This window comes from Amblyomma maculatum, chromosome 1 (assembly GCF_055883805.1).
Source record: "Amblyomma maculatum isolate TAMU_Amacu chromosome 1, ASM5588380v1, whole genome shotgun sequence".
Lineage (NCBI taxonomy): Eukaryota > Metazoa > Arthropoda > Arachnida > Ixodida > Ixodidae > Amblyomma > Amblyomma maculatum.
In genome coordinates, this window is record NC_139344.1 from 317,857,973 (window position 1) to 317,880,768 (window position 22,796).

At 46.3% G+C, this 22,796-nt stretch overlaps 1 protein-coding gene across 3 annotated transcripts in view; it reads right to left on the reverse strand.

The window, feature by feature from the left end:
- Nucleotides 1-108: 108 nt before the first annotated feature.
- LOC146207210 (aquaporin AQPAe.a-like) overlaps nucleotides 109-22,796 on the reverse strand; it is a 189,521-nt gene continuing 166,833 nt past the window's right edge. Inside the window, exon 6 of one of the 3 annotated variants that reach the window (XM_084609095.1) lies at nucleotides 109-2,343. In XM_084609095.1, coding sequence (XP_084465221.1) covers nucleotides 2,216-2,343 — 128 coding nt within the window. In that variant the 3' untranslated portion in view covers nucleotides 109-2,215. The remainder of the gene's footprint in view (nucleotides 2,344-22,796) is intronic. The other 2 variants (XM_084608984.1, XM_084609042.1) reach the window with 2 other exon arrangements.

Consider the following 22,796-nt stretch of genomic DNA (forward strand, 5'->3'; position numbering starts at 1 on the left):
CAGTAAAAACTAAATATAATATACATACTTGTGGACTTCTGTCATATCCCCATATGAAGGATTGTGTGTGGCCAGAAGTGAAAAAAAAAAAAAAAAGAAAGAAAAAGATGCACATGCTACAGTTGTGAGCAAGGAAAAAACATGTAGCCTTCTAAGAAATCTGTGCTTTTGAGCATGTGATCTACTCCTGGAGCATTGAAATGAATGTGAACGATATGCATCTCAATGCATGTTGTGTATTCTGTTTCATGTTCCTGTCCACACTTAAAAGCATGCATATCTTAAATGCACAAATGCATTGTGACAGTTACGTAATACTAACTGGAACACATTTTCATGATAGTGTTGTAGCATTACGCTTTATTTGCATTTTGGAAGCAGAAGCATTGACTGGACTGATGTATTGAAGGTGTGCTCGCCAGCCCGTATTATGCTTTGTATGCCGCTGTAAAAGCTTGAATTTTAGGCGCACTATCAACTTGCTATGTCCATGTGCATCAGAAGCATTTGGCCAATGTTTTTAACTGTTCTCACACTTAGCAACCCAATACTTGTTCTGTAAGGCAACCTCCAGCTCTGTTCTGGAAGATACCTTTTTGGCCTCCTTGAAGTTTATCCCCCTCCCTCTGATTGTCAGAAAAGAGGCAGCACCTATAATCCCTCTTCATGATTGGCTCAAGTGCAGATGACACAATATTGCTTTGACCAATCCCAAAGGGCATATGGAAATGACTCTTGAAGTAAATATTACATTATAATGGCCTGGTTTAAAAAATTGGCAAATTATTTGGCGGGCGGGCAAATAATATTTATTAGGCTGCTTGAGGTGAATTCAGTGATCTGTCTACCAGCATGCAAACATTTTGTTAATTTGCTGTCATCGTCGAATTGAGAGGCCTTGCCTTACATAAATACACTTCACTTGTGCCTGTTGATTAGCACCAACTTTCGCCTTTGTAAGTAATGGTATAACTGTCTGCATCTGCAGAGGTGTCCTGTGTAGTGCCTCAGTAGTTAGGCAGAAAACGATGAAGGTAAAGTCAAGGTTTAACCCTCTATTTTTGAGCTTTGCAAAGTGGTCTTATAGTACCCGTATCACTATCTGTGGGCTGAGCAAAAATGTGTGTTGTACGAGCGCTACCTGCTGTAAACTGGACACAAGAGTGCTACAAATTGCACATTGACTCATCACAAGCAGTCTGCTAGGGGGCTACAGAAGATGCGTAGCTCTTGTGATGCTGGCAGTGATGACCTAAAGCATTTCCAAAGGTATTAACTTGACTAAAGGATGAAGAAGCAACTTGAAACAGTATATTTTCATGAATTAAGTTCGCACTGTGAAAATGGTAAACAATGCAAAAGGAATGAGCAATTAGAGTGAGCAAAAGCTCATCCTTTTTTTGTACTGTGCCTATCTTTTGTGAGTGTTTCAGCAGTTTTACCTTCTCAAAAGCTGTTCAGATACTAGTGTTAGACAAATTACTCATGCCAAATTATGCCTGTTTTCACTTAATTTAGAGGTAGGGTGCTGAACAGAGGGGCTACCATGGTCAGTATCTCGTGCAATGAAACCACAAATAAATTCTTGCTCCTTCTCTAAACTTGACTCAAATGCAAGCAATCAAGTGTGCCACAAAACATTCATGCATTCGTTTGCCAGTTGTGCTATTTCTGCCACCTGCTTCATTAACACACAAGAAATGTGGACTTGTGAATGCTGGAGGTGCATGCCTCATAAAACAGAGTGTGGTGCAATTTGCGCCTGTAGCCTTTTGATTAAACATGCAAACTCGGTAAGGTGATGCTGCCTGTAGCAGTCTCAAACCTGGACCACGGCATGGCAATGCTATTCTGATTCAGTTCTATATTGGTTTTCCCTGCTCATTGCCATTAGCTCGAGCAATGCTGCACTCTGTATTTACTCTTCACAGCTGGCCCAATCTTAGTGATGGTGATGTGGTGGGGTGTTTGAGCCATACAGAGTTTGTGAAAAAAAATGAAATGAATCATAATTGTTGCACAGTACCAGCCATGCTATGGCATCATGTTATTGCACTATCACAGAATACAGGAAATAAGATACGCATCAGCTGTCACACTGACAGTTTGGGAAAAGTCAAAAAAAAAAAAAAAAAGCAAACCATGCTGTGGTGGTGGTGAAAGTACACTCTCTGTACTTGGTTTGGTTTGTGACCTGAGCAGAATGATGAAGCATTTAAGTGCAGATTGTTGAAACCTGCTTGCACATATCCATGCTTTGTATGTACAGCTTAGAATTTCGGAGATCCAGGTCCTTGTCCGTATTCCAGACGTGCCGGAAGAGTCCGAAGCGTGTTTCCAAGTCTGTAAAGAAAATAGGACAGCAAGAACATTGCAAGTGGTTTTCAGAACACACACACACACTGAAAAGTTTAGTGCCTTTGTGTGCCTATGCTGTAAACGAGGTGCACTTTTTGACATGCCTCTACAGCGCCAATGAACCGAAAAAAAAACAAAAACAACAACAACGCAGAAGCAGCTTTCGGATCTCACTTTCATTGCTTCATTATCTGGTTTGTTTAGGTGTCGGAGATATTGCATGTCGTCAAGCTAAGAAATGTATATTGAAGTGCATTAGTGAATTTCAAATGCAAAGATGCACTTGCTTGAGTCAGTTGGTGCATCACTCTTAGCTAGTCAAAGACGCTGCTCAGATGAGACAGCTTGAAGAGGCACACACACAGTGCTACATGTGAACGTATACAGGTGCATGTGTGCATCTTCTTGGATAGCCTAGCCTAAGCACTACCCTCTATTTACCCAAAGCTTCAGTGCCCCAGAAGTGTTGTTGGAAATCTTGAAAGGTGTGCAGACTCTGCCCTACTTCAGAACTGCCGCAGCAGATGCAAAGAGCAAGCATATCTTTCATTTCAAGTAAAAATTCAAAAGTATAACTGGTATTTTAACTCTGAGAAATTTTCTCCTCGAAAGTGGTGCTGCAGCAGTTTCTCATATAGCCAATACAGAAAAAGAGTGCATGTGCCTTTATTCATGTACTGCTACAATTCTGGTCAAATAGTAGAAAACTTTGTTCTGCGAAATGTGAAGGCAATTAGGGGTTTTGGTATTAAGCTGTTGTTGGTGGGTCCAGGATGTCACTGATTCTTGCTGCCTCTTCAGCCGACTCAACGAGTGCTAGTTGGTCTTGCAGATGGGAGTTGGACAGAAGCCCCACCCACTGCTCAACTGATGGGTTTTTCATTTGGGACTGCCCAGCAGTCCCATGAAGGATGGCAGAGGGTGTCCACCTGAGGATGAGGTTGTTGCTAGCTACAGGTGGGGTTAGCCTTGTAGATTCTGCCAGCAATTTCTCTACCGTAAGGTGCCTACTTTTCCACACCTCGCACATTTGGAGTGTATTTGCATGGGCAAAATCTTGCTGTATAGCATGTAGCAACTTGGATGTTTGAAGCTATCTTGAAGTTACTGCCCGTTGTCTTGCAAATGCCTTGTAGGGAAGTGGTTATCTTAAACACCTGGCTACTTCCATGTGTATAAAGCAAGAATGCAGTTTATATGTATATGTATTAGCAGGTCTATTGGTCTTATATGAGGGTCATTTGATATGGTAAAAATAAAAGCACATGGCGCTACAACTCTGTTTTCTTCTAGGTGATGCTTGAGAAGCACTCTTCATACAGCAGAACTTGTTTACGCTGGTACTGACTGTTAGCTTCTAACAGCCATTGGCACTGAGCTGTGTGGTGATTCCCACCCAATAGAAAAAGGTAATTTTTGAGCAGTGATTAAACATCTTTATTTAAAACAATGGATGGCTGCCCAAATTAAAGCTGATCGAGTTGAGCGAAGTTCATGACTCTGCACCATCACTGAACACCATTTGCTACTGGACAAATAAATTCAAACGTGGCCGAATTTGGATGCAAAATGAAGCACGTCCTGTTCGTCCAGTGGAGGTCACTATGCCAGAAATGGTAATGAAAATTCATAGAATTGTCAAAGAAGACTACTGAGTGAAGGTATGTGAGATAGCTGGAAATGTAGGCATTTTGACTGAGAGAGTTCAAAATATTCATGAGAAATTGCAGATGAAGTTGGTTTCGTGACTGCTGATGACTGACCAAAGGTGCATAAGGAGAGACATCTCGAAGCAGTGTTTATCGATGCTTGACCACAATCTGCATAACTTGTGGCGTCGATTTGTGACAGTTCATGAGACGCAGGTACATCATTACACTCCAGAATCTAAACAGCAGTCTTAGCTATGGACTGGGCCTGATGATGGTGCTCCAAAGAAAGGCTAAGACTTTGTCCAACCGGAAGGGTGATGGCAAATGTCTTTTAGAATTTATGAGGAATAATCTTTGTAGACTACATACAAAATAGCAAAACGATAACAGAACCATATTATGCAACACTTCTAGATCAACTAAAAAAAGAATTGCGCATTAAACGAGCTGAGTTAGCACAGAAAAAAAAAATCTCTCCAAGACAATGCTTAACCCCACAGATTGCGTGTTGCAATGGCCAAATTGCATGAGCTAGACTTCAAGGCTGTGCCTCACCACCTATATACTCAGGATTTAGCCCCATGCGACATTTTCGTCTTTCCAAACAAAGAATTGTCTGGTTGTAAAGTAATTTTCTTCATATGAACAGGTCATCTCAGTGGTATATGACTACTTCAAGGTCCTGAGCCATCCTTCCTTTCTGAGGGGATAAAAAAAAAATTGTAACACCACGGGAAGAAGTGTGCGGAGCTGGAAGAAAAATATGTGTAAAAAGATTATTGTTTTCTACTAACACGGTATCTGTAATTGCATTTCATCACACTTATCTAATGACCCTCATATTTGTTGTAAACTGGAAGAGTCTCAATGGCATTCATGGCTGCGCCACACATAAAGGCAGGTATGATGGGCAGTTTAACTATACAGAGCAGTTGATATAATACTGAAGAAATTGAAAAGCAATAAATTCAGCACGAACGAAAGAACAACGTTCCTCATAATATTATAGAGGTAGCAGCAAGGGAATTAGATTGCTGAAGAATTTATGAGTCGCCCTCTAGCAGAATCACGTGAAAGAGTTCTTGGATAATTACTGAGGTTTGGCAAGTAGACATAAATGGGGGTGTGAATTATGCAGCAATTGCATCACAAAAACTGCTAGAAACCAGTCAATCAGCCCCATTCCTATTGGTTGATATGTCTGCTGGACAGGGTCGACTGGGGTTAATTAACCGGCTTGTGACAGCTTTAGAGCGCAGCTCTTTGGTGCATTGTGTTGTCCCTCATAACCAGCTTCACTTTCACTCCCACCTTCCTTCCTTCCCTTTTGGCGGGATTCAAGTGTCCACAGAAACAATTGTGACAGATACTGCACCTTTCCATTCATGTGAACCAATTATGAAAGGCACACTTCAGAGCTCAAGTGGAAGTTAGCTGTGGCTGTAGGAAGAAGGAAAAGAAAATGCAGGGGCCTGCTACTGACTCTGTAGCTAAGCCACCTCCGCTGCCTAGTGCGGACAGAAGAGAAAATAGAAAAGAAAGAATAAGAAGAGGGAGAGAAAGACGTGTGCCTACAACAGATAAAAATTCGGTGGCAGGCTAGCCCCTGCCGCAAGGGGTCCCAGCCCCATCAGGACCAGGACCAGCCACCCACTGCCCACCTGACTCCCCACCAAGTGGAAGATGTGACCATACATGGTACACACTGAAAATATGATTCAGGTGTCCACAGAAACAAGTGAGACAGATTGTGTGCCTATTTTTGTGAACCAATTATGAAAGGCAGGCTTCAGAGCTCAAGTGGAAGACTTGACTATACATGGTACACACTGCAAAAATAATTCATGAATAATGCGAGCGCCCACACCAAACTAAAGGCCTGTAACATGTGCAGTAACCGAGCATTCACACACTCAGAAAAAAGCATCATATTTTGATTTAGCTTGCGCATATATGTACACCTAGTTCACCACGGTAAAAAGAAAAGACTTTGCTTTTCAAAAAATGTCTCGAATGGCATCGTTCCAGCATTAAGCTCTTTGGTGCCCGTTCCTGGGTTTCACGTCGTCGTCGCCATCGCCATTGTCCCTCGTAACCAGTTGTCTGTAATTGTGCATACATGTCTTGCTCGAATTCTTTGCCTCAATCTATCGAAAAGCTGAAACAGCTGACGAGCTGCGGTCAAATTTTGCATTAGGAAGTACCGTAATCGTCGCCAATTTTTTTTCTGATGCATAATTGCACAATACATGATCATGATGCCAGCACCTGAAGCTTGAGAAGGCATGCCTACTAAATCTAACTGTCGCAGGTGTGAGGAAGAGCTGTCATGATGTGCATGTATACTGAAACTGCTGGGGCAAAGGGTTAATTTGTACGGTGTGCTCATGCGCGCTGTTGCGGTAATTAACAATCGTGCAGGTTCGCCGTGGCTATGTGGTCAATGCTGAGATCAATGCTATGGGCCCGGTTGCGTATTAGAAAATTGAAAAAAAGTATATATATATATATTTCCAGTAATATACAGGAAACGGGCCTCGGGCGAAAAGCTACAACAGTAGCTTGAGAGATAATGACAGAGCAACAAGACGTCTGAGAAGGCAAACATATAATTATATAACATGAAAATTATGAAGCATAGAAAGAGCACAGATATATAAATGAAACAGCAAATTAAAAACTAGCACAGTAAATTAATGGCCCATAATAATCTAACAGTATGCACGCGACATGGCAAAACATAATGAAAATGAAGTGACTATTCTTATGATAATATTCAAGGCAAGGAACGGAAAGTACAGAAAGACAGTGCGGAATTGATGAAATATAACTTAAAGTTCTTAGTTGAGGCGTTAAAGATGTTTGGGTTGTGTATACTGTAATAATTTAGCATGCATGGTAAAGTAAAACGAAGGCTGTGGTTACCGTATACTCACATTTGTTTACTTCTGGTGTGAAAAGGTTTTTCATAAAAACTAGCACAGTAAATTAACGGCCCGCAATAATCTAACAGTATGTACGCAACATGGCAAAACATAATAAAAATGAAGTGACTATTCTTATGATAATATTCAAGGCAAGGAATGGAAAGGACAGAAAGACAGTGCGGAGTTGATGAAATATAGCTTAAAGTTCTTAGTTGAGGCAGTAGAGATGCTTGGGTTGTGTACACTATAATGATTTAGTATGCATGATAAAGTAAAACGAAGGCTCTGGTTACCGTATAATGTCCTCGTTCGAGAAACATCCCACATTTGTTTACTTCTGGTGTGAAAGGGTTTTTCGTATTCTTCAAGAAGTCAGTTAAGCATTGAAGTGACAATTTAAGGCAGTGAAGTAAACAATACTCAAACATGGTATGTACATGATGAATCCTATATTGCGGAAATAATGTTTCTGTGTGGGCAGTGTAGCATGCACCAGCGATCAGTCTAATTGCCTTCTTTTGGAGACCAGGTATGGTATTTAGATTCGTTTTGGATGTTGTACCCAAAACGAGGTGACAGTAGTTTATAGGTCTCTTCGATTTGGCTGCACCAGCTGCATTAGTTCAAGTAGTGCAGCACCGCCGTCCTCGTTTTTCCGGTGCCGCGCGTGCCGTCTGCACTTCTTTCCTCGTTTTGTCAAGGTGCAGGGCTAGTTCTGCAGCCTAATTCAGTCTCCTCAACTGTAGGGTCCCGCAACTTCTTTCTCCTCACTAGTTGCCTCTCAGCGGGTTAAACGGCGATAGTTACCGAAAGGCGTCATTAAACGGAACCTAAATGCAACATACACTCATTGAAGGCAGGAAATAATTACGGTGAAGTTAATTGATTAGTATTACCATTGTTATGCCATCACCTAGTGGCTCTGTTCACGGTTGAGTTTGCGGCTATTAAGAAATAAAAAACAACATATTGCAACCTAAAGGGGAACACCCACCAGGAATGACCTTAGTAGCTTATTTTAATGTTGCGGTTAAAACAAAATTTAAAAAATTTAAAAGAAAAATGTTGCTCTTACAGGATTCGAACAGACATTTAGTAGTGCCAATCCATTGCGCCACTGAAGCAACGAGTACGGCAAGCTTTAAACCCGCTATTATTAATTTTTACAATATTTCCGCTATCTGTCGCCAGGTGATGCTGCTCAGAGGACCCTACTAAGGCTCCTTAGACCCTACCGTTGAGGGAACGGAATCACGCAGTTCTGCACGAGTTCTTGCCTATCCTGCACTCACTCCAAAGGAGGTGCAGAAAAAAGTGCAGCATGGAATATGCGCCGCTCGGCCAAGAGCAGATGACGCTGTGCATCGTTCTGCAGAGCTTTGTAAAGACAGCCTCCTTCAGAACCCAAACGGTTCACTGCTAATGGATCCACGAATGGTTGCGTATACAGGGTAGTTGGGCTGTATGCTGGTGATTAGCATTTTGTTGATGGAGGAGCGGTATTATATGTAGTTGTAGCCACGTATAGTGGTATATACGTGGCCGCGATATGGCACCTTCGCACGCGTTGTCCTATGTAATATATTTTTTTATCGTATTGTGTGGCACTGGTCTTCACCTAAGAAGACGGGTAGCTGCGAACAGAAATCAGTTGCGATTGATCGAGTTTCTGTCGTGCCAATTGTGCGTGCCACTCGATAGCGTGCAGAGACTCTGCGACATCAAACTTGTCACCCACAGAGTACATAGACGTCTGAGCGCAATGAGGTATGTGCGTCTTTTCAGCAGCTAGCGCTTTTGGACAGAAGTCTGCGGAATTCCTTGGATTTATATTGCTGAACCAATCAAGCGTGTCTCGTTTGGCTGTCTTATTTAAACTAATACTCGTGGCAACTGCTTACAACGTTAATTCTCTTGTACCCAGGCGCATTAATGGCACCTTCACAGACCGGCCGATATAACGATCGTGCAGTACCGCGTACGTTGATCAATTGGACGCAGTTGTAACTTTCTGATAGAGTGCAGTAGGCCTACTGCAGCTGGGTTCGAAACTGGACATGAACATATTACATTCGACATAGCCGCAGCGAAAAAACAATCACAGAAGGAAGACACGTACACAAGGACCTTGTGTACGTGTCTTCTTTCTGTGATTGTGTTTTTTCGCTGCGGCTATGTCGAATGTAAGCTACCAACTCGCCCAAAAGCTTGTTTTACTGATGAACATATTACAGCACGCGATACATGAAATGTGTACTGCCCGCACACATCTGCTAGGTTGCAGATTCCTACACTAGCGTACTCATTTTGGCAGCCACCGCACGCTAGTGTTGGAACTGGCACTGCACGCTCACGTGACCGCCTGGCACTGCTGCAGCACTTTAAAGAACTAGTGCAACCAGTGCAAGCCAAATCGAAGAGACCTAATGTGTGATTGAATTATAGCGTGGTAAATACGGAGCTTTATGCTTTGGGGAAAATTTGTTCTGAAGTCTCGAGAGGAAGCCAACAGTTCTAGTAAGCTTGCTTTCAATATACATTATATAGTCAGACCACCTCATGCGAGAGTCGAATACTACACTGAGCTACTTGAACTTGTCTACAATTTCAATAATGTTATTTTCTAATTGCAGAGTATTGTTTACAGTAATATCCAGGCTAAGGGGACGAAAAAAGACAGCTTCGGTCTTGTTAGAGTCAACTACCAAACCATTAGCTGTGGACCATTTGTGGAGAGCACAAAGAACCAGATTTGCACTATGGATTAGTTTGTCGGCAGAAGAGAGTTCTCAGAGATGGAAGAGAGAACAGTGGATACAGCGCTGATGAATTAACTCAAGGACTCGGGATCAAATTCCGACCACGGCGACTGCTTTTTGGTGGAATCGAAATGCAAGGCGTCCGCGGGAACTGTCCGAAGTCAGTGCATGTTAAAAAAACCCAGGGATTCGAAATTTCCGGAGCCCTCTACTGCGTTGCTTTGAGCTGTTGAATCCTCTAAACCAACCAAAGGTGCATCCGCGTATATGGTACATGCGGAGTCGCTTTTGGCTGTTGAACCTTATGTACCTGTCCATAGTGCGTGCAAAAAAAAAAAAAAAAAGAAAATGACGGTATGCATTCTGTATTCGAGCTGCCGCTGCAGCAGCAATGTTATCTCGCTTAATAAGTAAGCTAATAATAAGCTATGTGCATATTCGCCAAAAACAACGCCAAAGAAGAGTATCAGAATGTGTGTTGCAAAGCTCCGTCATTAAGAGGGCAGGGCAGCCTGGGTCACAGTTGAGTTCTGCTTCCATGTAGGCTGCCCACAGCACTTCAAACAATAAATGTGGTGATGACTCGCACTATGTGGTTGCATTTTATGTCCTCGGGTCAGTTACACTCATGTACACTATGCTTTCGCAACTATCAGTACCCGGCTGCCACTGCCCAAAAAGGCCTGTCAATTGGCAAAGCCAAGAGTATCTGCAAAATCACGATATTCGTGTCAATTACGCGACTGCAGATGATGCAAAAGGAAGTTCCATTTCTGCGTAATCCGGTTCCGCTGCTTAAACAAAGGAGAGACATTTGTGTTTGCTCTCAAGTTTCAACGGTGAGCGTGTGTTGTGCACTTCGCGATTCATAATTGTTTGTTTTTCAGGTTGAACGTTGCATCGATCAAGCAAATTGGAGCAGCGCTGAATTGTCGTTGGGACGCAATTTGTTTGTGCGAAACATTTCAAACTGCGGGAAGTTTATCGTGAGTAACTTTACCATTACGAACGAGTGTTAGTGCCTGCTCTGCGGTAAGGAAGAGTTAGTGGACGCAACGTTTGTGTGCGAAGGGGGTCACGAGTTGAAAGCCCACAAAGTGGTTCTCTCCACGTGCAGCTTCGTGTTTCGCAGGCTTTTCGTTACGCAGCCATTTCCTGTCCAAATCGTGAGATTGAAAGGCATGCATTACGAGGACTGTGCGGCACTTGTCAGTATTTTTTACCGCAAAGAGGCGACCGTGCTGCTAAAGCAACTCCAATCGTTCATGACCACGGCTCAGATGTTCAAGGTGGAGTTTGTGCTCGAAATCAGTTGTGTAGAACTCTGCGAAGTGGCTCAGAGTGTGTGCATGTGAGAGCAGTGCCATTTGCATGCCGCCGACCGACTCGTCACGTAACGAACCGAAGTGCAGTGTAGGCCAGGCGCTGGGCGATTGCAGCAAGATTGACACCAGAGATGAGAGCGTATTAGTGGAGAAAAATGCCGGACCCAAGAAACTATGGTCTGCGATGGCTCGGAGGCCAACAAGGAGATTGTTATTAAAGATGGACCGGATTCTAGAGTGGCCTCCGCACCTGTGTCTTTGACGGGGCATCTCGACTACGAAGCTACTGGAGCTTTGTCCGTCTTAGAGGTTTTCTGTGCCCTCTTGGATCGTCACACTGAGGAAGTCGACAATGCAGACCGTATCGCGGATCATGGGGAATCTGAGGCCTATATGGAACCGAGTACTCTGAGTTACCATGGAGAAGTTGCCAGGTGACGAGCCCCTACTTCCTGGCATGGACGTCGCGGGTCCTGTAATCGAGTTGACGATTCCACGTTATATAGGGTTTTATGACGATGAGGAGATCTTTGCCAATGTGATCCCAGCGACTGACGGTGATGCTACCTACGATTGCGCGTTGAGTGACGCGAAACATCTGTGTTATGCGCGCCATTGGCGGCCCTTCCAAATTCCGCCCTGAGGACGAACGTCCAGCTTGCTCATGCACCGGCCTGAAGCGTAACATGTCCGGCTACTCGGATACCTGGACAGACGACAGCGGCTCGAAGTCCAGCGATTCGCTCAGCGCTGACAGAATGGAAAGTGAAATAGTGGAGCTCATTCATGGCCACAAGCCTGGACAAGAGCTATGGGTGAAGGCCACGGGTCGCGACCGACCGCTTCGCGCGAGCACCAGCCAGCCGCTCAAGTGTCGTCTGCTCCATGGCATTCACCTCCAAAATTTGGCTCGCGCCCCACGAGGTTGACCATCTCACACTGTTGCCCACATTGCGGTGTGCATTTTTTGCGCAAGGTTCACCTAGAGCACCACCTTCTCGTACACGAGGAGCCTCACCGCTGCAAGCACTGCCCCCTCATTTTTACAAGCGGTCTCATGCGCCACTCCATGGTTTGCACAGAGAATCCCTCCCACTGACAAAGAAGGCGCTGACAAGGCTGCAAAGCCATGCATTTCCCGATGCCTCCTCGCTGCTGTTACTCAACGAGCAGATGGCACGATGTCAAAGCGCCGCCAGTCTACCGCATCGGTGCGCAAGGTCAAATCACCAAACACTGGCTGGGTGAGAACTGGCATCAAGTAGCGGTTCCACTGCAGTGTTTGCTCAGCCACTAACGCAAATCTTCAGAAGCACATGTTCACTCATTCTCTTGACAGCAAGCCATATATTGCTGCATTTATTGCGGTGCAAATTATATCCGCAAAAGGTTCCTTGTGCCGACACATGCTGAGGTGCTCCAAGAATCCTTGCATTCACAACTGGCTTCCAACAAGGCATTGGACGCTCTTCGTGGACACTGTTTGTTTCTCCTTTCAGTTTCAATTTGTTGTGGTTATTAGTCCCGTAGCAGCTGCATGCATTATTGCCGTTTTGCCCTAAAGAAAAATTTATATAATTTTAAAAAGTTAAATGTTGCAGAGAAATACTCTACAAAGGCGCACATTGAAAGCGACGAGTTTAAGGGTTTTTGCTTCTTTCCGAGAGAGAGAGAGAGAGATAGAATAAACTATACTTTGTTCATGTAATTGCGTGGGTGGCTTTCCTTAGTCCAGGATTCCAATGGCTTGAGCTTACTCCCGGGCCTTGGTGAGCAGTGCAACTTGCGCTGCTCAGATAGACTTGTGTGGGCAAGCTCTGTTTCCTACTCCGTTTGGCTGAGTGCTCGAGTGTTGCATTTCTCTAACTGTAGTTCCATATCGTGTGAATGATGTCAGAGATTTCTGCACATGCGGTGCATGTGTCATGTTTAATTTTCTTCGGTCCAGATGCTGTGGTGTTTTACGAGGTGCGCATAACTGTTGTTGTTGTTGTGGCTGTAGGAAGAAGGAAAAGAAAATGCACGGGCCTGCTGCTGGCTCTGTAGCTGAGCCACCTCCGCTGCCTTGTGCGGACAGAAGAGAGAAAAAGGAGAGGGAGAGAGAGACGCGCGCCACAACAGCCGTCGTCCACCACCGAAGCGGTGGCGGGTGCAATGACGGCCTACAACAGATAATTCGGTGGCTGGCTAGCCCCCGCTGCAAGCGGCGTTGACCTACAGTCCCAGCCCCGTAGGGCCAGGAACAGCCACCCTTCATCACCTCCTCCCGCCCGTGTAACTGGAGAACGAAGCAACAGTGTCCCATAAAGGTGACCTCGGAGCAAATGACGTCAAGTGCTTGTCATGACTTCACGGTTAATCCTTGCCAATTCCTTTTGCACCCACCAGCCCCTGCGATGTCATGCAAGATTAACCTTTGCTCTGTGACGACAGGCCTGTACGCCACTGACTCAAGGGTGGCATTTGCCGCTTCGTTCTTGAATAGGAAAAGCCCTCATGCGCTGTGCGAAGTAGCAGACTAGAACTGCATCCGCGCTCGCTAGCTTGCCGTTGCCTGAAATTTAAATCGGGTGGCACGCTGGGTGCTGTAAAGAACAGCCCGGGACATGCCCATTGAAGCTGTAGACTCGTTATAGGTAATTTATCTGTGACTTGCGCGAAGCGTCGCTCATTGCGTTTGTATTTTTTATTCTATTCCATGTTTTGCAACGCCGCAGTGGCGTGGTTACAGTGCTCGACTACTCTCCCATTCACGGCGATCGCTTTTCGATGGAGGCGGTACGTAAGGACGTAAGGTGCTGGGTCGTGTACGATGCCTTGCTGGTGCACGTTAAAAGAACTCATGTGGTCTAAATTATTCTGAGCCCTTCACTACGTACCCCGTCCTAAAATCGTATATTCGCTTATGCGAAACGAAAGGCGCTGTGTCTGTCAAACTTCGTGTTGGACACCTGTACTGCGCCAAAAGGGATGGGAGGAAGGTGGGAGTGAAAGAAGAAAGAGAGGACGAGGTGCCATAGTGGAGGGCTCCAGAATAATTTTGGGCACCTTTGGATCCTTGACGTACCCTGACACTGCACAGCACGGACGCCTTTACGTTTCGATGGAGGCAAAATGGAAAAGCAAGCTACGAGGAAAACTGCTAGGCGCTCATAAAACAACACGCCTTTGCTTCTTCAAGGCGAGGGGTAAGTTCCGAAGCTGCTGGGCTGGTGCTACCGTGCTACTCTTTTGTTCGGATATTATTTGCAGAGTAATTACAGCAGAGCTGGCTATCGTGTTAAATATGGGGAACTATAAGTTTCTCATTTTTCGTTCTAGAAATATGCTCTTAGTGGACCTCCCTTACCTGAAATTATAAGGCGAAGGAGGTTTGTGAGTTGCTTTTGGATATTAATCTGCCGAAGTATTGCCCCGCCACGGTGGTGCAGTGGTAAGATGCCCGACTACTGTGCCGGAGATCCCGGGTTCGAGTCCGTAGAGTTGTTCGAGCCCGACCGCGGCGGCTGCACTTCGATGGAGGCGAAACAAAGTGGCATCCGTGTGCTGTGCATTGTTGTTGTTGTGGCTGTAGGAAGAAGGAAAAGAAAATGCACGGGCCTGCTACTGGCTCTGTAGCTGAGCCTCGTGCAGACAGAAGAGAAAATAGAGAAGAAAAGGGAGAAAGAACCGCGCCGCAACAGCCGTTGTCCACCACCTAAGCGGTGGCGGGTGCAATGACGACCTACAACAGATAAAAATTCGGTGGCAGGCTAGCCCCCGCCGCTACCTGCCCCAGCCCCATCAGGGAAGACTGAAGCGTGTGCTGTGCGATGTCAGCCAACACCTCCTTAGCGCACGTTAAAAATCCCCAGGTGGTCGAAATTATTCCGTAGCCCTCCACTACGACTCTCCTTTCTCTTTCCACTTTCACTCCTACCTCCCTCCCTTCCCTTACAGCGCGGTTCAGGTGTCCACAGAGCAAGTCTGACAGATACTGCGTCTTTCCCTCCCTGTGAACCAATAATAATAATAATAATAATAATAATAATAATAATAATAATAATAATAATAATAATAATAATAATAATAATTATTATTATTATTATTGTCGTGACGCTGGGGCTACGTCGTCCCGGCCTTCACTTGGTAGCGTGCAGAGACTCGGGGTTGAAGTAGGATTGAATCTTCGAAGTTGGTGAAATATGTACAAGCAGGTTTAATGGCACTTTGAGAAACTTATTTACAAGATTATTTACACGAAAAAGAAGAGTACATCAGCAAAATGGCAAGCGTTAAGAGTTCATAGCGAGAAGCAACTGGATGAGCCGTTTACCCAGGGCCCAGAGCGACATTTCGTGCTCTGCAGCGTCCTTAAAAACCCCCTATGTCCAGCCCCTCTCTGAAGATGCTGACCAACCAAATCCAGGGCACGCCCCTCAGGTATCGGCATCCAATCGAACACATCACTGCACTGATGGTCTGAAGCACTGACTGGTCCGGCATTCATTCGTTGGGCGTGATCACTTGTTGGCGGGAAAAGCTTGGGAACGGCGAGGAGAGGAGGTACATTTCTATTCTTCAGCAAAGAAACCACAGGCTGGTTCTGACAAGGGGTTTTACTTCTCAGAAACCCGAGTGCACGTGGCGCCGCATAGGGCTCCCAACATTGTCCCTTTTCGACAATTGCAAATCTTTCCTGCATTCCCGGGAAATCACTTAATGGCCGTATGAGTCATGCTCCTTTCTTGTCCTGCACGTCAGCGGACATGTCACTCTGTCGTCTCCTTTGGATAGGAGGCATTCATCACTGGAGGATAGCACTTCTCGACTGGAAGGGTGAACAAAAGAAAGAAAGCACTTCCTGCTATTTCCCGCAGGGGGACGTTTCTTTGTGTTTTCCCAGACGTTCTCTTGACAGGGTCAATTTGGCATTTGCAGGTTGTCCACAAAGCAAAACATGCTTACAAAACAGGATTCCTGGAAACAGGCTCACTTAGAGCCATTGGACCATCACCACATATTCACAAAACTTTTCCATGCCCACAGGCGAACAATAGAGCGCGCAAATGCGGATGCACGGTCGTAACAGCCTCCTCCCCCGCCAGAAGAGACTCGGAGGGCAGCAGTCCCAGCTGCTGCATGAAGAGACGACTTAATGGCCTGCACGTGAACGCTTGAAGCTCGCTGTTGCTTGTCGCGTTGTCTTGATTGTTGTAGGCCAAATTGCTCGAGCTGTCTGAAACTCAACCACATGTCGAAGCAAGCACTCGGCTCCCGTCTGAAGAGACCAGGTTAAAAGAAAACTGCCATTGTTGTTCGAGAAAAGCCCACTCTCAAGACGTTCAGGACCCACGTATTCCTAGAAAACCAAACGTGCTGCTTTACATAGCCACACATATACAAGCGCACGAAAAAAAAAAAAACCTGATTATCAATTTGGATACATGGTGAGGAACATCTCGGACCGCTTAGAAAGAGCGGCTAAGCGCGTCCGCATTCCCATTTAACTTCCCCTTTTTGTATCTTATTTCAAAATTGTACTGCTGTAAAATCAAGCTCCACCTAAGAAGGCGACTGTTCTTCGATGTCGCAGTTTGCAGCCAAGCTAGGGGACAATGGTCCGTCTCTACGGTGAATTTGGCCCCTCCAAGATAGCACTGCAATTTTTGAATGGCCCATACAATGCAAGCGCACTCTTTCTCTGACGCGCAATAAGCCCTCTCTCTAGAACTCAGTTTTCTGCTCAAGTAGAGCACGGGGTGCTCATTACCGTCGTCATCTCTCTGGCAGAGAACAGCACCTAGCCCTCGATCACTGGCATCACACTGGACCGTGAATTCTCGGTCATAGTCTGGAGCTCGCAATACCGGACGGCTAATCAGCACAGCCTTCAGGTTTACGAAGGAGGCTTCCTTTTGTTCGTCCCAGACTACATTTGTCGGTTCTGTCTTGCGGAGAGCGTCGGTCAGAGGGCTAGCCAAAGCTGAATAGTTAGGGATGTAATGATTGTAGTACCCAGTCAGACCTAGGAATGCTCGAATTTCCGTCTTCGTGCTCGGCCGCGGATAGTCTGCTACCGCAGAAATCTTAATCTCGCTGGGTTTCCTGAAACCCTGACCTACATGGTGACCCAAGTAGTCCACGGTCGCCCTTGCCAGGCAACATTTCTCGGCCTTTACGGTTAGTCCAGCTTGACGCAAAAGGCTCAGTACAGCTCTTAGATGTACCATATGGTCCGCCCATGAGTCGGAAAAAACCGCAATGTCGTCTAAATAAGGCACCGCGAATGTTTCACACCCCTTTAAAACCCTATCCATGAGTCGGGAAAAACAAAATGGAGCATTTTTGAGCCCGAAACTCATCATTGTTGGCTGGTAGCTGCCCGTCGGAGTGACGAAAGCCGCGTATCTGCTGGCGCGTTCAGTGAGCGGTACTTGCCAGTATCCTCGAGTAAGGTCCAGCGTAGTCACATATGCCGCTCTACTGACCTGTTCTACTCTCTCCTCAATATTCGGAATAGGATACACTTGATCCCTGGTGAGAGAATTTAGCTTTCGGTAGTCTACCACAGGCCTAGGGTCTTTACCTGGAGCTTCTACTAAGATCATAGGCGAAGCATAATCGCTTTCCGAGGGTTTTATTACTCCCAATTCCAGCATGCGAGTTACTTCCCTATCCAGAATTTCTCTTTGCCTTGGAGAGAATCGGTAGCACCTTGATCGCACTGGCACGTCTGAAGTCAGCTCAATATCGTGCTCAGTCAAATCAGTTCTGCCTGGCCTGTCCACGAAGCAGGCCTCAAACTCTGTTATTATCTCGCCCAGATCGGACAGCTGGGATTTCTTTAGTTCTCCTCTCTGCTCCGTCTTTTTGAGAAGCTCCTGAGCGTTGCTTCCTTTTCCGCTGAGGCAAATCAAGTTGTCCCCCATCTCCTCGGGAAGGTTTAACGTTAGATTTACCACGGCTTCCCTCTGCACATAAGGCTTCATAAGATTGCAATGATAAATACGCACTTCTTTACGCCTACCGGGAATTTTCACTGCGTAGTTAGTGTTAGAAAGCTTTGCAACGACTTCAGCCGGTCCTTCCCACTGTACTTCGAGCTTATTCTGCCTTGAACTTCTCAGCAACATCACCTGGTCCCCGATACAAAACGTCCTTTGACGGGCTGTCTTATCATAGTACACCTTGGAACGAGCCTGGGCTGACTTCATGCTGGCCTCAACGAGTTCCTTAGTGTTATGTAAGCGATTCAAGAGGTTCAGAATGAATTCTACTACTGTTGGGTCTTCTCCGCGCCCCTCCCAGGCTTCGCGCACCATTCGCAAAGGTGAGCGCAGTGACCTTCCGTACACCAACTCGGCTGGGCTAAATCCAGTGGATTCGTGCGGCACTGACCGCAAAGCGAAAAGCGCTGCAGGCAGGCAGGTATCCCATTCGCGCTTGTTTTCATAGCACAGTCCCCTCAGGACTCGTTTGAGAACAGAGTGCCATCTTTCTACGCTGTTGCTCTGCGGATGATGGATCGAGCTATGCACTACCTTAATGCCGCATCGCTCGAGAAATGAGGTGGTGAGGACACTCGTGAAAACGCTACCCTGATCACTTTGGACCTCGGAAGGGAATCCAACTCGCGCAAACACTGACAGCAGCGAATCCACTACACTCTCGGACGTCACCTCGCGCAGCGGAACAGCCTCTGGAAACTTTGTGGCTGGGCATAACATAGTGAGGATATAACGGTACCCTGACTCTGTCACGGGAAGTGGCCCAACTACATCTATTACTAACCGGTGAAACGGCTCGGTAATGATTGGTACTAACACCATCGGAGCTTTCCACTTATCTTGCGCCTTTCCAACCCGCTGGCACGTGTCGCATGACCGTACAATATTTTCCGTGTCCTTAAAACATCCAGGCCAATAGTATTCTTGCAACAGCCTCTGCTTTGTTTTCTTTATTCCAAGGTGACATGACCACGAGCTGCCATGGGAAAGTCGCAGTAAGTCTCCGCGGTACTTTTGGGGAACGACTAATTGGTCCCGCTCTACTCCGCGCTTATCCTTGAATAAGCGATACAGCACTCCCTTTCTCATCTCGAAAGAAATATTGTTTGCTGTCTTAGTGGCGCGGTGGCGCTCCCTTATCTCCTGTATCTTGGGATCATTGGCTTGCTCTATAGCTAAGTCCTCTCGGGTTCCACTTAAAAGTCTCGTGAGATTACTAGACACTGGCGGCAAGAGGTTACTCTCAAGAACGTCCTCATTCCGCGTCTCATCAAGCTCACTTTCAAGTTGACATATCTGAGATGCCTCGCTCTCAAAGTTTTCTGACCTGCTATCTTCCGCATTTACCACTGTTTTAACTGCCGTTTCCTCCGCTGTGGATTTTTCTGGAATGAGCAGTGTAGCTAGTTCTCGCGCCTTTGAACGTGTTAAGGCTTGCACAACTCTGTCTCCGAAAAGGATGCCCCTCTTTCGCAGCAGCATGTCCGATTTGTTGGAGAACAAATACGGATAGCACTTAGGAAGCTTTCCTGAAACGGCAGCCTCGGTTGTTAATTCGCCGAAAGGGCCCTCGATGACCACGTTCGCGATCGGCAAGCACACACTCTGTTCCTCAACTACCTGTCGGATCCATGCACACTGTCCTGTATAGTCGGAAGGCGATACATACGCCGGATGGACAACATCCATCGTTGCGGCCGAATCGCGCAGTACCTTGCAAGGCTTCCCGTTGACTACTAGGTCATGCAGGTAGGGTTCTAAAAGCTGCATATTTTCATCGCAGTCCCTGACATACGAGAAAGCAATCTTTTCTTTCCGGCAGTTGACGGCAATGTGACCCTGCTCATTACACCTAAAGCATGTGAGCGGCTTCCTAGCCTCAAGCTTATTCTTTGTGTTCTGCACGTTGGTCACTTCCCCACTTTTCTCACTGCCGTCCTTTCTAGGGAATTTGCCTGAAGAAACCTTCATTTCTTCGTTTCCAACTCTAGCAAAGTGCCTTTCCTGACGGTTTTTCACACTGAACTTGGGATTGCGGGGCCTATCCACTGCTGGGTTGCTGAATTGTCGGCGCGAAGCATACTCCTCAATAAGTTCGGCAGCTTCAGTTGCCGACTTAATTTCGCCTCGGTCCTGTAACCAATTTCTTTCTTTTTCTGGGAGGCAGTTATAAAACTGCTCCAAAAGAATTCGCTCGACTACAGCGTCCCTATCACTGTAGGAATCTGTGCTCTTTAGCCACTCGCCCAAATTTACTCTTAAATTGTACAGGAATTCAGGGTAACTCTCGTCCCTGGACTTAGTAGCGTTCCGAAAACGTTGTCTGAACGCCTCGGCGCTAAGCCTATACTTTCTCAGAAGGCAAGCTTTGACCTTCTCGTAGTTGTCCGCGTCCTCCTTGCTTAGCCGCGCGACAACCTCCGCTGCCTCGCAGGGCAGAACCGTCAATAATCTCTGAGACCAAGTGTCTCGCTGGAAGGACAGTTTTTCGCAGGTTCGCTCAAAGTTAGCCAGATACAGACCGATATCCCCTGATATCACATATGGCTGCATGTACTTTGACATCTTGAAATCTGCCTCCTTGTTGAGACGAGGTACCGCTAGCTGGGGACAATCGCCCGACCTCTTGCTCAACTCTAGTTCTAATTTCCGGAGCTCAATGTCTAGCTTCTTTTCCTCTCTTTCCCTCTCACGTTCGCGCTCCCTTTCCTCTTTTTCCCTCTCACGTTCGCGCTCCCTTTCCTCTTTTTCCCTCTCAAGTTCGCGCTCACGCCTCTTTTCTTCTTTTTCCCGCTCTTTCTGCTGTCTGAGCTGCTCCTCCTTTTTTTGGGCGATGAGGTTCCATGCTTCACTGAGCTCCTCATCATCGGCTCCCAAATCTGTGATTGCCTTTATAATCAAAGGTTTTCGTGCCAAACCACTTGTATCAATTCCCAATTCCTCACACAATAGCAACAGGTCCGGTTTCTGCAGCTTTTGTAGGTCCATGATCGCTCCGAGTGTCGGCTACTTCCAAAACAACAGTGCAAACTACCAAACCTAAAGGCGTTTCAACACTTTTTACCAGTTCTAAAATCTAACCCTGTTCTAGAACCTGGTCCACATCAGAAGAAAAGCCAAGCACTCACCCACACATGCGATCGATGTTCCGAGCTGCTCTCTTGTTGGCCGATTGTTGCGCCTGCTTGTTGCTTGAGATGCCACCTCCGATCACTAGATGTAGTGGCTTGTAGATTCAGATCCCACCTCGAATCACCAGATGTTGCAGCTTGTAGATCCAGATCCCAACGCTGGTCACCAGTCGTTGTGCTTGTAGATTCAGATCCCACCGCTGATCACCAGTTGTCGTGACGCTGGGGCTACGTCGTCCCGGCCTTCACTTGGTAGCGTGCAGAGACTCGGGGTTGAAGTAGGATTGAATCTTCGAAGTTGGTGAAATATGTACAAGCAGGTTTAATGGCACTTTGAGAAACTTATTTACAAGATTATTTACACGAAAAAGAAGAGTACATCAGCAAAATGGCAAGCGTTAAGAGTTCATAGCGAGAAGCAACTGGATGAGCCGTTTACCCAGGGCCCAGAGCGACATTTCGTGCTCTGCAGCGTCCTTAAAAACCCCCTATGTCCAGCCCCTCTCTGAAGATGCTGACCAACCAAATCCAGGGCACGCCCCTCAGGTATCGGCATCCAATCGAACACATCACTGCACTGATGGTCTGAAGCACTGACTGGTCCGGCATTCATTCGTTGGGCGTGATCACTTGTTGGCGGGAAAAGCTTGGGAACGGCGAGGAGAGGAGGTACATTTCTATTCTTCAGCAAAGAAACCACAGGCTGGTTCTGACAAGGGGTTTTACTTCTCAGAAACCCGAGTGCACGTGGCGCCGCATAGGGCTCCCAACATTGTCCCTTTTCGACAATTGCAAATCTTTCCTGCATTCCCGGGAAATCACTTAATGGCCGTATGAGTCATGCTCCTTTCTTGTCCTGCACGTCAGCGGACATGTCACTCTGTCGTCTCCTTTGGATAGGAGGCATTCATCACTGGAGGATAGCACTTCTCGACTGGAAGGGTGAACAAAAGAAAGAAAGCACTTCCTGCTATTTCCCGCAGGGGGACGTTTCTTTGTGTTTTCCCAGACGTTCTCTTGACAGGGTCAATTTGGCATTTGCAGGTTGTCCACAAAGCAAAACATGCTTACAAAACAGGATTCCTGGAAACAGGCTCACTTAGAGCCATTGGACCATCACCACATATTCACAAAACTTTTCCATGCCCACAGGCGAACAATAGAGCGCGCAAATGCGGATGCACGGTCGTAACATTATTATTATTATTATTATTATTATTATTATCTGCCGAAGCACCAAGATTCGAGCCCGACTGCTGGTGGTGGCGGTGAAATTTACATTTAATATATATAAAAAGAGGTAGTGTAGTAAGAGTCACTATTTCTTTAATAGGTGGGATGCCTAGACAGGCACTCAACTCTGTTAGCATTTGCAGCACGCAGCCCGGGCGCGCAACTCCGGCGATTGTTCGACCTTACTGAGTTAATGATTGATTTATATTGCTGATAGGCTTGGTTACCCCAGTACGCGATTACATTGTTTACAATCCGCAAGCAGTAATTATAAATAAGTGAGTGAGTGAGTGAGAAGACTTTACACCGACATGGACCTCGGGGCAGGGGCTCAGCCAGGAGGAGGGTCTCCTTGCCGGCTTTCCTGCGCCGTGGCCGCAGAGAAGGTCTTGGAGTAAGCCTCCTCCGCCAGGCGTAGGACG